The sequence below is a fragment of the Trypanosoma equiperdum genome (genome assembly GCF_001457755.1).
Source record: "Trypanosoma equiperdum strain OVI genome assembly, contig: ctg_373, whole genome shotgun sequence".
Taxonomy (NCBI): domain Eukaryota; phylum Euglenozoa; class Kinetoplastea; order Trypanosomatida; family Trypanosomatidae; genus Trypanosoma; species Trypanosoma equiperdum.
Genome location: NW_027124280.1, coordinates 127,553 through 144,145, shown reverse-complemented (window position 1 = coordinate 144,145; position 16,593 = coordinate 127,553). Strand labels below are relative to the sequence as shown.

At 47.8% G+C, this 16,593-nt stretch overlaps 7 protein-coding genes across 7 annotated transcripts; all 7 read left to right on the top strand.

Annotated features, from left to right (window-relative positions):
- Positions 1-4,894: 4,894 nt before the first annotated feature.
- Positions 4,895-7,234, top strand: TEOVI_000151900 (cAMP response protein, putative; the record flags this gene model as incomplete). Its single annotated transcript, XM_067224738.1, has 1 exon — positions 4,895-7,234. One exon carries the CDS (start codon positions 4,895-4,897, stop codon positions 7,232-7,234), a length of 2,340 nt encoding a protein of 779 aa, XP_067080839.1.
- A 291-nt stretch (positions 7,235-7,525) lies between these two features.
- TEOVI_000151800 (Peptide chain release factor 1, mitochondrial, putative) lies at positions 7,526-8,860 on the top strand (the record flags this gene model as incomplete). The annotated part of the gene is made up of 1 exon (XM_067224737.1): positions 7,526-8,860. The coding sequence occupies one exon, from the start codon at positions 7,526-7,528 to the stop codon at positions 8,858-8,860; it is 1,335 nt and encodes a 444-aa protein (XP_067080838.1).
- Positions 8,861-9,134: 274 nt separating this feature from the next.
- Positions 9,135-9,890, top strand: TEOVI_000151700 (Protein of unknown function (DUF1295), putative; the record flags this gene model as incomplete). Its single annotated transcript, XM_067224736.1, has 1 exon — positions 9,135-9,890. The coding sequence occupies one exon, from the start codon at positions 9,135-9,137 to the stop codon at positions 9,888-9,890; it is 756 nt and encodes a 251-aa protein (XP_067080837.1).
- Positions 9,891-10,333: 443 nt separating this feature from the next.
- Positions 10,334-10,591, top strand: TEOVI_000151600 (uncharacterized protein; the record flags this gene model as incomplete). The annotated part of the gene is made up of 1 exon (XM_067224735.1): positions 10,334-10,591. One exon carries the CDS (start codon positions 10,334-10,336, stop codon positions 10,589-10,591), a length of 258 nt encoding a protein of 85 aa, XP_067080836.1.
- Positions 10,592-11,068: 477 nt separating this feature from the next.
- On the top strand, positions 11,069-11,707 carry TEOVI_000151500 (small nuclear RNA (snRNA) U1; the record flags this gene model as incomplete). Its single annotated transcript, XM_067224734.1, has 1 exon — positions 11,069-11,707. One exon carries the CDS (start codon positions 11,069-11,071, stop codon positions 11,705-11,707), a length of 639 nt encoding a protein of 212 aa, XP_067080835.1.
- Positions 11,708-12,661: 954 nt separating this feature from the next.
- On the top strand, positions 12,662-13,855 carry TEOVI_000151400 (exonuclease, putative; the record flags this gene model as incomplete). Its single annotated transcript, XM_067224733.1, has 1 exon — positions 12,662-13,855. The coding sequence occupies one exon, from the start codon at positions 12,662-12,664 to the stop codon at positions 13,853-13,855; it is 1,194 nt and encodes a 397-aa protein (XP_067080834.1).
- Positions 13,856-14,491: 636 nt separating this feature from the next.
- Positions 14,492-15,925, top strand: TEOVI_000151300 (Clusterin-associated protein-1, putative; the record flags this gene model as incomplete). Its single annotated transcript, XM_067224732.1, has 1 exon — positions 14,492-15,925. The coding sequence occupies one exon, from the start codon at positions 14,492-14,494 to the stop codon at positions 15,923-15,925; it is 1,434 nt and encodes a 477-aa protein (XP_067080833.1).
- Positions 15,926-16,593: the final 668 nt, after the last annotated feature.

The following is a 16,593-nucleotide window of genomic DNA, read 5'->3' as shown; positions in this document are numbered from 1 at the left end:
GGGGGGGGGGAAGGTGATTAGAGCGTTACTTGACGTGGGGAGGAGTAATATGCGGACTAAAAATAATATAGGCATTTGTGTTCGGAAGTGATTTAAGGTATAATGAACGCGTTATGACTATCTAAGGAAGGATATGCTTGCATTGCAACATGTTTTCACACAGAAGAAGCGATTATAAGAGGAGGGGGACCACTCTTCAAGGCGCATTAGTTTCTTTGTTTTCAACAGAGAACTTTGCAAAATCATTTTTTTTGTTAACCTCTTTTCATTCTTGTCACTCTAATTTTTCTTTCCCTCTTTCTAAGGCCACATAACACCCCATCTATTTAGCTAACAGTAAAGCAAATAAAAAAATTATAGATATTGGAGGCCATGAGTTTCATATGCTGCAAGGAAATCGAGGCAGTAATGGCATTCCCAGGGAAAGCGAAGAAGGAAAATATTTCTCCCAGCTTGTGGACAGATCCCAGTCGCTACGATTTCCTGCCATGATGCGGTGTTGGCGCCACCACCGCTACCACAAATGAAACCACTGATGACTATAACGTTTCACTCTTGTCGTACGGAATGCCTTGACGAAACTTATACTTCGTTTGATTCTGAGTTATTTATTCCTTCCTTCACACCCTATCATTCGTCGCCCCTTATTTACTCTTTCCGTTGGAACAATGATGTGAATCTATCTGTGCAAATGACACCTCTAGTCTGAAACACAACATGACGCGAGCACAAATACAAGTTATCCCTGGCTGAGTAATCCAACTCCATTCTCTGTCCCTTCCCTAAGCAATTCATATCGAGTTCTCTACTGAGAGAATTCGCATATATATATTTTTTTCTTTTTTTCTTTACTTGTGTATTTGGGGGGGGGGGATTCGCGTTCGGTCCGCGCGACCATTTGGGATGATCTTAACACGGTATCGTATACTATTTTGCCATCTTTTTTTTTTTTCTGAGATGAGGCTGAAACACTTGCCCCATCACTTGGAAACTGAAATAGCAATGGCGAACGACATGCGACGTGAATGCCCACTGTATTGTAGCGGCAATGCCTGGAGTGAGGAATGTAAGCAGTCACACGACCCCTACATCCCTCTCTCAGTTACAATTTAAGGAGGTGGTGGTGGCCGGTATGTTATCACTGAGGGGATCACATTGGAAAGGAAATGCGCACATGCGTTCTTTCCTTTGTCACCTTCTCTTTTACCCTCCACTATCACCCTTTTCTTTTCCAACCCTTCCCTCATCGTCATTCCAAGCTTTCAGTGGCACAGTCATCGCTCCGTCTTTTCGGCGGTGCGAGCGCGTCCTGCCCTGTCCTGCGCCATATAATAATCTCCATCCTCAGATTCGCTTAAAACTTTATTATCTAGAGTAATAATCTTCCCCTACCGACGAATGAAATTCCAAGTGCATCCTTGAAACTTGTGGAGAAAAATTTGGGGAAAAGGTGGCCCTTTTTAGGTGCCGTGGTGGAGTCTTTATTACCATCCACTGGTGCTGCGGCCAAATCACAGTTCCCAAAAACCTCCCTGCCGGTTCCGCCGGTGCGACTGCGCTGAAAGAAAGAAAAAAGGGATATTGATCGACCGCCGGGAAGCTCCACTACCGTGCCCGTGCGGGCGCTTAACTTTTGCTCAAACGTATCTCCACTAGGTCCTTGAATTCATTCCCTGAGGTTCCTTCGCCTTACATGGGAATGCTTCATTACGTGTTAAGCGGGAACTACGGCGGAGAAAGGCCTCTCCACCTTACGAACCGGCTCTCTCTCCTTTCCAAAATTCGTGTGAAAATACAGCTTCTGTGAGGACTGCTGCTTATTTATTAATTTTTTTTTTTTGGGGGGGGGGGAGGAGGGTCGTAGGGCGCGAGGTTTTTAGCGACATTTTTGTCTTCCCTGCCCTCTGCGAGTAACGAACGCATTCAACATATTCAGTGTTTGACCCTCCATTGACGGTGGTGTTTTTTTTTTCATGAAGGGCGACGGCTACACAGAGTAGCGCGGACGGAAGTGATGGCGAGAAAGGCAGAAGCTCCCTCCGCTTCCAAGTCGCGAACTCACTTAGCATACCCGAAATCCCAGCCTCTATTAGGGCGTTCACTCTTTTACATCGTTTTTTTCACCTCCTGGAGTCTCGCAGTCCCGTCTTCACGGGGCTGAGGCCCCACTACTTGGCTATTTTCCAGCCATGACCAATACAGCGGCGTCCCGCACCGTGTTGAAACTGAATCATCCGTCCAAACGCATTCATTTTCAGCCAGATTCCCGTCGTCAATAGCAACCGCAGTTCCACGCAGCGGGAAGCACTTCCCGTCTTCCCGCACCTTGAGACTAGGGTGTCCCAACCGGAGTGCAGTCTCCGTGAAACTGGGTCATCACTGAAATGTCATTACCTGGAGCCTCGGCAAAGGAAAATGTGGTTGTCTAAACGACTTTCCTGTGTGTGGCGTGTGGTGGGGACTGTTGGGCAGCATGCCCGCCCGCGTGCACACCCCAAGTGAGTTCGACAATGCACTGGTGGGTGCCAAAGGGGGTCCGAGGTCTTGTTGCTTGCGATGCGTCGCCGGAAAAACACAAACCACGGCCGGCTTTTGGTGTGGTCGGGGGTAAGGTTATGTGTCCGCGCCGTCGGTTAGCACCTTTCACGTTGGCGAGGTCAGTTCGTAGCATTTTGGGTGGTGGCGGACTGTGTGTGGGGACGGGCGCTTTGCTCGTATTGGGGTGTGTCCCCCCTTGCGGTATGCTCCCCAATTTAAGCAGACCTTCAAGCAATGCAATGCACTTCGCTCGCTATCTACGCGCTATCGCACCCATATGCCAGTGATCGATCGCTTTAAGGGCGACATCCGCCCCCCTTTCCGAGCGATGCCTAACCGTTAGCACGTCCCCTGTAATGATTACTACGGGTGAGTTGGGAACCTTACGACAAGTTTGTCTCGAGACCTACTTGTTCCACAGCTACTTCGCGATCCGTCACCCTGGCGACGCGGGCGCAAGGGCAAAATGGCGGAGATGCTGAAAGCGTTCACGGGTATTATGAGGTTGGCGCTTGTGCTACAGCCCGGCCCTGACGCGGCTCGCTATCGCTGCTTGATCTCCCTTCCCTGACAACGCCCTGGGGCGTGCCGCCCTGCGGGGGGTTTCCGTCAATCCCGTGACTGGATGTGGGGTTTATGTGGTTTCGGAGGGGTCATGGCGCTCTTCCGGCGTGCCCTGGTTCCCCCTGGAGACCCTTCTGCGCCAACTGTCTTTGGGAACCTGTATTTGGCGTTCTATTCCTTCTTGTCCAAGTTGTGAATGTTGTCTGACCAGCGGCGTTGCGGTTTTCCGCCCGTTCCCCTCACAGGGCAGTGTGTGTTGGGGTCCCGCCTAGAGGTCAACGGTTTCATGCAGCACAGCGTGCAGGGTCAGTAGTGTTATGGCCGGCTCTCTCCCTTGCCGGTGCCTGCTACCTTTCGTTGCCTTACTGAATATCTGTGGGAGCCGTGAGGCAGCGGTTTCCCCTGCGTCGCCGCGAAGTGTAGACCCTCTGTTGTGTTTTACATTATTGCTGCGCTCTGCGCCGTGGCCACTTCGTCGTTCGATTACTACCGTAAGCCGGTGTGTTCGTGGTGGGTGGTTTGTTGATCACTATACCGGTCTGCACATATTTGCTGCCAATGCTTCTGTATTGGAGCACCCTCTTTGATAGTTGGGAGTTTATGCACCTGTGCTATGCGTTGCGCAGGAAACTCTCGTCGCTCGTGTGCTTGCATGGGGAACGCAGCGGAGGGGAACGTGGTTGATGAATTTGCCTTAACTGGACGCTTAGGGATATGGTGTTGCGGGAGATTACTTGGTTCCGTCCACTGGCGTTGCGTAAAAACTTGGTATAACACTCGTCGCTTCAGGCGTTTGGCCGCTTCCTCGACTCGCCAGGTTTACACCTGACGCAACTTGGGCAGGAGGTCCTATTTCGGCAATTACGGCGGATTGATGCCGGTTGAGTGACGGCGCACCTTTTAAGCGTACTGAACGGTAATTCGGCGTCTCCTCGTGTACCACTGTGTGTAGGAGACGTTGATGTGTTTGAACTTACGATATTAAATATGTTCAGGACCTGTTGGAACGTTAATAAAAAAATTATGCGCCGACTTCACTCGATTGTACCAAGCGTAGGGTTTCAGAAGCAAATGTATACGTATATATTGCCCGACGGTCGTATGCTGCCACATAACGGCTTGCCCCATATAACCATTTAGCGGGGGAAGTGGTCTATCGAAAATAAGCAAAGAAAAAAAACGACACGGTACGAGCGTGATGGAAAGTAAGGGTGCCCTTTGGACTAGATTTTCACGCTAGATTCTCTATATTGACTGCTCATGCCATGGGTGGTTGTGGGATAACAAACAAACGCAAAAAATGTGACTCCGCTACTAGCTGTTGCGCTGCATTTCATACCGCGAGGTATGGGGAATTATCTTCTTTTTCTGAAACCAAGGAAGTGCATGCATGTGTGAGTTGCCACCTCTGCTACATATATGTTTGGGTCCATAGCCAAAAGAGCGGAAAGGGTGGACTGAATTACGCACGCATAATGGACCAATACAAAATATTTATTCTTTTCTTACCATTGCTTATCACACCTTTTCTGTTAGTAAGAGTTATTATTGTTTGTGTTTTGATACAAATGGGGTGACATATAAACTCAACATGCTGGGGGTCACAGGCGTGCGAAGGCACTGAGCGAACGGTGAACACCCAATCATTAAGTAACCAAATGTGTTATTTCCGCCTTTGTGTGTGCCGTTGTTGAGAGCACTATGTTGTGCTTTAAGGGTGCCACTATATTTTTTCTCCTTTTCGCGTATGCTCATTTACTGATTTTAATTAGTTGCAGTAAAAGAAATAAATATGAAGAACAGTGTTGCGCGCACTCAACCAGTGCGCAAGTATGAGAACTTTACTTTGGAGAATAACTTACCGTTGGCACTGGGGGCCAATTTTCACGATGACCCAATTTGTCGCGATACAAACAGAACTAGTCACACGTTACTGTTGCCACGGAATGTAGACTATGCCCCCCATACAGAGTACGTATTTAATGGGGGTGGCTTCAATCGGGAAAATAAGATGAGAACTATTGATGATGAGTTTGTCGATGAGGACGAGCCTGTGTTTGATGGTTGGATGACAGTAAACTTTGATAACCCCGATGACGCGAAGGATCACGTTGTGTCCTTTCTTGCGTACTTTGTGGAAGATATTCCAGAAGGGACTGAGACTAAGATCGTGAGGAAGGTTTGCATTCGTTATTACACACAGGATAATAGCATATCTGTGCAAGAGGCGAAGCAACAAAACAGTGGTATTGTGCAATCGACCATTCTGTCCCGAAGACAAGTACCGAGAAGAATGGACAACATCAATGATATTGTTATGCTGGAAGACTTCCAAATAGGTGGAACAATTACGTTATTCAGCAGAGAGTATCATATTCTTGACATGGATGCGAGAAGCCGCCTTTATTATAAGAAGGTACTTGGTCAAACAGTGCCAGAACCGTTGTCGTGGCCAATTGAGATTGACAAATTCGCTACAATGCAAGCTCAACTATCCAAAAGCACTCATCGTCTTGCTACATCTGAAGATATGGACCAGAAGCGTGCGATTGAACAACAACTGACTGGTATTTACACGAAGCATCCCACGGAAGATATTCTTACAGCTCAAAACTTCCTTCGTCATAACATAAATGAGCACCTGACATTTTTAGCCCTGTGGGACGATCGCGAAAGTCTTAGTGGCGACCTTCGCTTTGTTGTGATTCGTCTGTATCTAGAGAATAACACTGTGGAGATTATTGAGAGAAGACAAGAAAATTCCGGGCGAATGGGCAGTTCGGTGATTTTGGGCCGTCAGCGGGTTGCTCGCCCCGGTGCGGAAGGGAGCAAAATCCGTTTCCAGGAGCATACTTTTGGTGTTATATTAAAGCGGGACTTTCTTGTGGCAGAAGACATGAAAGTGGGAGAAACATATCATATTCACGGTCGACCCTATTTTATATACGATGCCGACGAAGCAACACGCCGTTACATGAAGAACGAACTTGGTATTGAACTCGCACCGTGTGTAGACATAAAGCCTATCCTTGCCTCCGACGAGAAAAAGCCGATAATATTCTTTCCTCCCCCACCAAACGGCTTTGGGAGCGAACGAGAAAACCGATCAAGTTGGCTAACTTTAAATCCAAGGCCGATGCGCCGTGATGTTGAAAAAATTGAAAAAGAAGAGGGCAGGGTCATGAATTTTTTGGCGGAGTTGGCCAATCCTTTGGTCCGCGGTGATGAGAAGAGGAGATTTGTTATATCCTTTTTTAGAGAAACTGATGAAATGTCTATTTATGAAAAACCCGAACGGAACTCAGGTTACCTTGCCGGGAGGTTTCTTGCAAAAGGTGTTTATCGGAAACCAATGCCAGATGGCTCAACCGTTCCCTACACGGCAGAGGACTTCCAGGTTGGGAAGGAGATTACAATACTTGAGCGTCCTTTTCGTCTCCTCGATATGAGTGAAGAGACGAAGAGGATACTTACCGTAACGGAGCAACTCCCTTCTGAGCAGCGGCTGAAGGAGTTACTTCTTTTATTCAAGCAGCAAATTCAGCTAAAATTTACTCGTGGCCACGAAGCCTACTGTACATTGGCTCCTAAGGGAGTATTGGGCTATCGTCAGGTTCGCGAATTCTTAAGGTCGTGTAGCTGTTCTATAACCGAGGACGAAGCACTCCTCCTCGTACACAACCTCGTTCCTTCTAGTGCCGGAGTGATTTCATTTAATGAGTTCATGGATTTGGTGAACATAACCTCTTCAGAACATATGGATGAAGCTTCACTGACGGTGCGCTCTGTAAAGAGCGTAAACATGACAAAAGACGAATCACTGAAGACAGTAGCTATCAAAACAGAGGACGTGAAACGAAGGAAACAGCTTGCAGTTGAGTTACGCCAAAAGTTGATCCAAAGGAAGGGTTCCGTACAGGAGCAGTTTCGCCTCATTGGTTGCCACAGCGCATCATCCCGGTTAAATCGAGATGTTTTCCGCCACTCACTGAACGAAGTAATGCACTTTAACGTTCCTAAGACGGACGAGGATATGCTTGTGTCACTCCTTTTCGATGGGAGAGCTGACGAAAACGGCGACATAACGTACAAGCAATTCCAAGAATTCCTTGAGGTTCAGGATGATATCTAGATTTTATTTTTCAAAAATTCTCCATCGTGGATGTGAACAAATACACGAATGATATTATGTTTTAAATTTTTATTCATTGATATGTATACTGGTGATGTTAGATTAGCTAGAGAGGAACTGCAACATAGGTAATCGAAACCGATACAGTAGTTTTTGTATTGAATGTTGGTAGCAGCGGTCGGTTGACTGTTTAATGGCTCAGTTTGTCGCATTTTTGTAATACTTCGTTGGTGCCATAGCTGCCTTATGTTCATTTGTCCTCTCTGCGTGTTGTTTCTTCAGACTAGTTGTATGAGGAATGCCCCATTGCTCTTGTTTGGAGCGGGTGGAACCCTCGGAGGGGTTAAAAAGATAGCCAATCCTAAGACTATTCCGTACCACAGTTGGGTGCTTTCAGAAAAGTCGAGGGTCCTATTAGACTCTATTCACCATCCTCTAGTCACAGAATACTTTCTTCGACTAAACATGAGGCGTGTGGGGCTTGAACAACAACAAGAGTGCGCTGACTTGGCTTCACTGCACACTAAAGTCGGGGACACTTCTTACAATCACGTGATGTGGAATATTCAGTACAGAGATGAACTGGACGTGTCGGAGAGGCTATCAGCCCATTTACTGAAGATTAATGACAACATAAAGTTGAAGGACCAACTTCATTCACATGAAACTCTGTCAGACGACGATCGGGATATATTACTCATGGTAGAAGAAGATGTCCGGGAGCTCGTTGAGAAGGTTCGTGACATGGATAGTGACGTGAATGCCGTCATGACGCGGCGTCTCAATTTGAGTGATGCTCTGGGATCATGTACCAACACATGGTCGCTTGAGGTTGCTGGAAAGGCTGGTGGCGAGGAGGCATCTCTATTTGCATCTGAGTTGCTCGAGATGTATAGGGCATACGCAACTGAAATAAGGCATTGGAGCGTTGATGTGGACGGTGGTGAAGGAGATGGCGAGCCCGTTAGTTCCGGTGGTCCTGCAGTCGGTGGAAATGGAATGAAAATTAAAGTTAAAGGGGAAGGGGTGTACCGCAATCTACGGCATGAGATTGGGGTTCACAAGGTTCAACGGGTACCCGTTACCGACCAAGATGGAAAGATGCAAACCTCTACAGCTGTGGTTACTCTGATGCCCGTGCTTGACCCAGTTTCTGTTGATGTTCACGAAAAGGATTGCAACATTGAATTCGTTCGGGGGTCAGGACCAGGGGGTCAGGGAATGCAAAGCAGTTCCAACGCCGTTTGTTTAACGCATAAACCATCTGGTATATCAGTCAAATGTCACCAGTCCCGGTCGGCTCTTGGAAATAAGGAACTTGCGCTACAGATGGTCGCCCAACAACTGTTGGTACGTCGTGTAAAGGACCAAAATTCTTCTCTTCATGAGACGTGGTGCAATCAATGGAGCAGTGGAGAGCGATCAGACAAAATGAGGACGTACAATTACCCACAAAACCGTGTCACTGATCATCGCCTCGGGAGGGATTACTCCTTGGGAACGTTTTTAGATGGCGGTGCTGGTCTGGTGGGATTGCACGATGACCTTAACGCAATCGATGATAGGCAACAACTTGTACGAGTGCTTTTGCAACATATTGAGAGCGACTTCAACTGTGTTACGTAAAGGAAAAAAAGTGACAGAGAGAAGACGTGGGTGCCTAGTTCTATCAATCGGTACTGCGATCCTTATTCGAGTGAGCAACCCGTGTTACTCTAAACTGATGTACCTTTTTTCACCCTGCTTGGAGGTTAATAGTCCGATATAGTTATTGCTGGCCTTTTGTGCACTTTCATCTGCACCCTATTGAGTCTACTTGGAAACTATTAATAGCCAACAACCAGCTGAGGGATAACGGGTGACGAGTACTGGAACATTACAAGAAGCAACAGTATTTTCGATGGCACAGGAGGGATTGAAAGAGGTAACGGATTCTCCATATTTTCTTAAGAAGTGGCTTGCCTTTATCGATTACGCAGCCAATGACCTTTTCGGAGGCCCGCGGCCCCTCAAGGCAGCCCATGTCATCAATCTGCAGAAGGGCGGGACGCTCTTCTTTTGCTTGTGGTTGATGAAGAAGTCTGGTAACTACTCCGCAACGGCGATAACATATACCGCCCTTCATGGTGGATACGGTCTCTGCTGGTTACTGAAAGAGCTTGTTTTCCCAGATCCAAAGTGGCAAAAACACATCACGTTTGCAGGGGCTCTCACCATATTTGCCTCTGTTCTGGGACCCTACTGGTATATTGTATACAATGCAATTATAAGAAAGGCAGAGCGTTCTGAGGGTGCACTCTGCGCAGCAACTCTTGTATACTTAATTGGACTTGTAATGATGATGTGCAGTGACTGTCAAAAATACTTCGTGTTGAAGAAAAAGAAGGGTCTTATAACTGATGGTTTTTTCTCTCGTATTCGGCATCCTAATTACCTTGGGGAGATGATGATCTATGGTACGTTTGGCTTCATCTCGAATCATGTGGGGTCCTTTGGGGTTCTTGCGTGGGTTTGGGTAGGACTGTTTCTCCCTTTCATGATTCAAAAGGAGGCAAGCATGAGTCGCTACAGTGAATGGAGGGCGTACAAAAGCCGGACTGGTTTCTTGCTACCAAGTGTTCTTCCTCCGAAGCAGAAAACTACAACGGTAGAATGATGCAGCGCGAGCATTCGAAGTTAGTTCTTTTCTCCCATCAATATTAGTGGGGCTATGGTTCTATCCCATCTTCAGTGTGGTCGGCTGCGTTTTTTTCCTTTTACTTGGCGTGCTGTAGCTCGCGAAACCATCACTCCATCATTTGCCGGTTTTCACCCCACTTAGTTTAGGGGACGGAAATTGCTTGTGTTTCTTAAATTTCTTGGGCGGTTACCTCTCTTCACATCACCAGGCAATGCACGTGTATATTTAACTAAACGCTGTGCTTCACGCGGGGTTACCCCGACTTTAGAAATTGTGGTTATGTTTTTTCCACCTTCCTTTTGCCCTTCAGGAGTATCAAAGTTAGAGTGTGTTGTGCTGGTGCGACAGTGAAAAGACAAAAATAAAGGGCAATACACATCTCACAAACCGAGTTAACCGTGTACCAAAGGACGAGCAAGATGAGCTCACTATTGTCTGCAGCCGACGCGAAAGTTGCGGGGAAGGGTTATCCGCCAGCTGACAATTCCAAGACGTACACGGAAGTACCCCGGCACCAGGTGCCTGCTAAGGGACCTATCAGGTCTTTTTTGTCACTCGTTAGCACGGAGTTCGCCCTTAACACTATGGACACCACAGAGCGAGTTTTTACTGTTTTGCTTTGTGTGGCGTTTATCTCTTTAGTTCTTTGGTTGCTCAACCTTGTCTTTATTTCCTAGCCACGTGGACATTGAAGGAATTTTGGTGGTTGCCGCTCGCCGGGGCGCTGCCTCTGGAGCGGACCCAAACCTGTTGAAGGTCAAGTGTGGCGTATGTGCGTAGCGAATTGTTCTTGTTATGCCTGTGCATCCCTGGCCGCGTTATCCACTTTTCTTCTGTTACCCATTGCAGTGTAAAAAGATTTGTGCTTTGCGCTCGGTGCGTATGTATATCCGCGATTCGTTGGTGTGGTGACTAGCGATGGGTTAATTTTTTACGCTCTTTCTTGTGAAAGGTTACTAGAAGTGCAGTGTGACCTCTATTCTCCCCCTTTAGTCATCCATTAGGTACATATTGCTTTTGAAAATTGAATCTGCATAGGCTACATTCCCCTCATGATTTCCCCCTTAGCATATCTCGGCTGGCTTTCCCCTCTGTTGATCTCTCTAAATCCTTTATAATGCTGTTGTTGCGACGCACGTATGTTGATTAGTTAGATGACGTACTGCCCCATTACGCGAAAGGAGTTGGAGAGGTACCTTCCGAACTTCGATCCTCTCCTTGACCCGCAAATTGGGGAATGGGTGCTTGTAACCCCGGAGCGTCGCTTTGCTATCCTTGGTCCACTCTTGCAGTTTGTCCAAGAACATGCGATTAAACCAATCTATCCATTTCTTGACAATAGTGAACCATCATCTGCCCCCGTGACGACCTTTAATTTTTGCAAAGAAGACTCACCTAAAACACTGGGCGATCCATCTAAGGTGTTCCCCACGCTGAGTGAAGTGTGGCGGAGGTACCGCCGTCGTCGGTTCCACATTTCTGGCATGGACGAGGATGGAATCGGAGAGGAGGAGGAAAATGATGACACGATACTGTACCTAAATCCACGGGCCCTGTTGCTCACACCGTGTGCTCCAGCCGTGTTTGGGGGCTCTGATTTTATTGAAGGATTGGATAGGGAAGGTGAGCGGGTGGTGTTCGTAAACTGGAAAACAGGGGAGACTCGCACCGATAGCGGGGTGTTGAAGCCGGCTCCGATTCCAGCATGGGCAGAAGATGTTGCGGAAAAGGCTGCCATGGAGTGGGAGTCATGGAAGAAATGTGTGATTCCTCCCTCATCAACCAGAGAGTGACATGGTGGGACTTCCTCTTCGTGGGGAAATAACGGAGAATAGGGGAAGGAAGTTGGAGGTGGTACAAGTGCGCTGGTGCTACCGCGGGAAATGCGTCGGGCCCCACGTGACCGTCAGCCTTGTGAACCACACAGGCGGCGGCGAAGGTCAATGGATGTTTGGGGGTTTGAAAAAGGTGATCAAAGAAAAGGGTGCTTATTTACATTGAATGAGGTTCCGTATCGTAGTTGGTCGTGTGGAAGGCGGACGCAAATTTTCTTCCACACCCCACTTGCTTTTTTGCACGGGGATTTAAGTGCACATGGAGCGGACTGGCACTGTGTTTGATTTTCCGGAGTTATTCTGTAACCGGTGCCACTATTTGGAATATCGTAACACGGTAGGTGACATTCTTTTCATTGGCTTTCTTGTATAGTGTTCGGGCCAATAACTTTCTTTGCAGGAAATGTGAACCAAACATTGGCTTCCATTGGTGGCCCTTGTGATGGGAGTCTTTGGGAATGGTAATCTTACGCGAGCGTCCAGCCACTTGTTGTCCGCTAATATGGCACTAATATCGACTAACCGGATCCGAAGCAGCGGTGGGGCTTACTCCATGTGTTCCTGGTGCAGTTTCTGTTGCGTAACGTTGCACTATTTTTTGAAGGGGGTCAAGTTGAGGGATGGCGGCAAAGGGATGTGATGAACCAAGAACATTTGCTGCTTGCATTGTGTTGTTCCTAATCCGGCGTTGTAATTTCACGTTTATATTTTTTGCGGCGATGGAACTTTTTTTCTTGATGTCAGGCGTCATGAAAGACTGCTCTGTCGTCCATAGTCTGGTCTGGGAAGCAACTAAGCTGTTCCTGAGGAGCTTTCGTGTTCACTATTCGGGACAGCTGCACAACATTAGTTCTTGATCTTGTACATGCAACTTTCTTTTTATTTACAAAAAGCAGACGAAGCCAGAGGGACATGAGACGCGCTTGTGTACATTTTGCCCGAGCCATCAAGGCAACACAAAACCTTACTCATTTGGAGGTCTTCACACAGCTTCAACTAGGTATCCACCCGCCGTTGAGTACTCAGCGTCAATTCCTTCAACAACACTTTGATGTGGAGATGGAGCGTCGAGGTATAACAGAGACAAAACTCTTAGCTATGGATGGGCACCTCTGTACTCAGCTACTCCGTCAGTTGTTGTTTGAGCGGTATCTATCAGTTCCGTTTCGTCTTTTCACCTTTGATTTGGAGTTTACGGGGCCGCCTGTGTTTGGACCTGATGGCCCTACCGAGGATATCATGGAGTTTGGGTTTTATTCTCCGGCTCATGACAAAGTGTTTTCGTGTCTCGTTCGGCCGAGCAATGGTCGCTGTGTTTCTCCCGAGGTAACAACTCTAACGCACATAACTCAGAAGATGCTAGAGGAAGACGGTCTTCCCTTTCGAGATGCTTGGGCAAAGGTGCTTGATTTTCTTAATACACCGGAACCCCAGGAGCTCCCCGGTGCTGAGAAGCGGCTGCTTGTGCTCAGTCACGGAGGAAAATTGGCTGACGTTTCCTTGATCAAGTGGACTCTGGAAGCGTCGGGTATGGAGCTCCCTTCAAACATTATTTTTGGTGACACGTTTCATTTGATTCGCGACGCCCATCGTCGTCGGCCGGTGACATTGGATAAGCACCCACCCACTTGGGGCCTCAGTGACCTTGTGCAGTGGTTGCGGATACCCCCAACGCTTCCTGCCCACCGCGCAGGTAACGATGCGAAGATGACATGGGACGCCTTGTATCACACGCTGGAGCGCTATGGTGACGAGGATTTGACACCGCGTGAACAACTTGTCTCACGGTTCTTTGATGTGGAAGCCAAACAAGTGATGAGTCAAGCCGGAATACGCAGTCATGCGCAGCCTGATGGGACGTTGGAAAATGATACCAGTTACATGGAAGCTTCTGTTAGCGACTCCCTCGACCTTGACTTTGATGAGATATTTACCCCTGACGGAAAGCAGCGACCTGAAGTGTCAGAAGACCGTACGGACGATGTTCCTGACGGTTCGAAAGGGGAGAGTCACAGTGGTGCATCCCGCGGAAAGGTGCGAAGTGGAAAACGTAACGGTAGGAGCAGTTCCAGCGGCGGGGATCGTGGAGAGGAGTTCATCATTTAGTCTTTTTTTCTGACTTATCCTTTCAATGGTTTAAAGTAGATCGTGCTCTGACTCTTATTTTTGCCACCGAGCCGTTTCGGTGTGCCCGAAGGGAGAGTCCTTTAACTTTTGCTCCAGGTTATCCACGCTGTGGAATTTCTCATGGATTTACATCATCAGCATTCAACGAAGGAGCACGTGACCATTGCTGCCGAGGCGTAACAATATGTCAGGAAAGAAGAGTATTGTACAATCATTCATGAAAATAATTACATATATATATATATATATATATATGCAGACATTAGTCGGTGCGAAAAACAACGACACACACATATTCGCATAAGACAGTACAATTCACTCCCAAGGTCTGGCTTTTTGTGCTCTTTTTTTCACCAATGTCACCGAACCTTCTGTGCACCGTTTTTTTTTCTGTGATGCAATTAATTTTGTACTTAGATAGTAGGGAGTTGCAAAATACAATTCTTGCTGTCAACTCGTTTTGTGGTTTCGTTCCAGACGTACGTATTACAATCCGTTGCTCATATTGGCGTGAGTCAGGCATAACGCCCCCCCCCCAAAAAAAAAAGAAGACGATATATTTGTTAGCTTTGCGTATAAGGTTAGCATCGGCTCCACCACGTCGAAACAGTCGAAATGTCTTTTAGAGAGCTTCGTTCCTTTGCAGAGACGATGCGGTTGTTGGGCTACCCCAACCTAATCAGTATGGAGTCATTCCGAAATCCCAATGTGGAGTTGGTGGCGGATTGTCTCTTTTGGCTCATTAAACGCTACGAGCCATCCGCGGAAATTGTGTACGAAATAGAACGTGAAGCCGATCGAGTGTTTTTCTTCAAACAAGTATGCGAGGTGGCTTTGGCCAAGGGGAGGGTGAAGTTGAACATAAAGAAATTATACCAATCTGACGGGAACGCTGTGCAGGAAATGCTTATCTTAGCGAATGTACTGAAGAAGGCTATGAATACGACCGGGCTGGAGGAAATTGATCATGCTACGTTGCAGCAGGTGATTGCGCAGAGGAATGTGCAGGATGCCAAACGTGTGCAGCAACTTTGCAGTGATTTGACGAACGATGGAAGTTCGCTCTTTTTTCTCATCGAAGAGGAAACAGGTCAGAGGGGGGAACGACAACGCGTTCTATCGCGAGCTACAGAGGTAGGTGAATTTGAGCGCCGGCTCCGTGAAGTACTGAAGGATGTGACCACACAAGTGGAGCAACTGCAGGCATCTATTGCGAACCTCAGTGCAGACGAGACAACGCTCGAGCAGAAGATTGAGAGCAAAAAAACCCAGTTGGAGCGAACGCAGAAGCGCCTAAAGTCCCTGAACGCTGTTCGCCCCGCTTTCATGGAAGAGTATGAAAAACATGAGGGCGATATGCACTCGCAGTTTGTCATATACCTTGAGCAGTACCGTAACTTGGAGTACCTCGAACACGAACTCGCGAAATTCAATGCTGCGGAGGATGCCTTACTGGAGGAACATGAAACAAAGCTGCGGGTGATGCGTGAACGGCTGCGCAGGGAGGAATTAAACGCCCTTCGAGGGGAAGCGGGCCGCAAACGTGGTAGTCGCTCTGAAAACGACGGGGCGCCAAAGATTGGTGGACAAGGTAATGGTCCTGAAGGTAATGGAAGTTCTGCTGGCCCCCGCGTTCCTAAAGCGAGTGGAAACATGCGCGATGCTGCTTTAGAAGGCAGCAGTGGAAGTGACTCGAGCGGTGATTCGCAAGAAGAGGAACATATACGCCCACAAGGAGCTTTGGGCCGACCGCGTCCCACAGCAGGACCTTCCACCAACCCACCACCGCGTGCCGGCCCAGATGGCTACGATGACTCCAATGCGGGTGGGAGGTCGGTGCGGCCGGGATTATCAGTTCGAGGAAGTTCTCCACCAGACCGCAATATGCGTGGACCGCCACCTGGTGGTGCTGGTGGAGGCGGTATGAGTGATGTTGACAGTGACTCTTCTGATGATGACGATGATGATGATGACGACTCTGACATCGATACTTCAGAGATTAGCATCGGTAGTGACGATTCAGGTTCGGAAAGCAGCAGCGACCTCTAGTCAACCTACTTCTCACCACTGCTTAATTTTTTTTTCTTTGATTCCACCGTGCTGCCGTCTTTTCCACGTGGTTGTGCAATGGTGTGACTGAATGTAATAGAGATGCAGCAATGTCGGTTCATTGTGCGAGTGCCTCGCGCTTGAGGGGTAGCACTGGTATATTTGAGACGTGATGTATGAGGGTTCCATGCACTGTGTCGCTTCATGCTGTCACTGTATGCGCACAGGAACCCTCCGCGTTATCTCTCCCTTTATATATATATATATATTAAATCCAAGAGGGGGAAAAAATGACGCCACCATTTCTCCGTATGATCATACATGTCTGCGTTCTTCGTGTGTTTTCTTGTTGTTGTTATCTAATCCCTTTGCTTGAAGGCGACGGCGGTTGCCACTCCAACACTGTGAACTTGTTCGAAAGGGATGACGAGCTCATGAGAGATGTTGAAAACAGTCAGTTGGCTTTTCAATGTTTTTTTTTTGTCCCCCTGTTGCTCCAACTCCGTGGTAGAAAACGTGGGAGTAAAGTAATTTAGTGAGGCAACAGTACAGTTGGAGAGGGGCCCCTTCCGAATGTACGCATTGTGTTTACCTGCAGAAGGAACGCTACTGACTTTGCACAGGAGGTTTTGAGAGAGAAAAAAAGGCGCAAGAAGGTGGAGAAACAA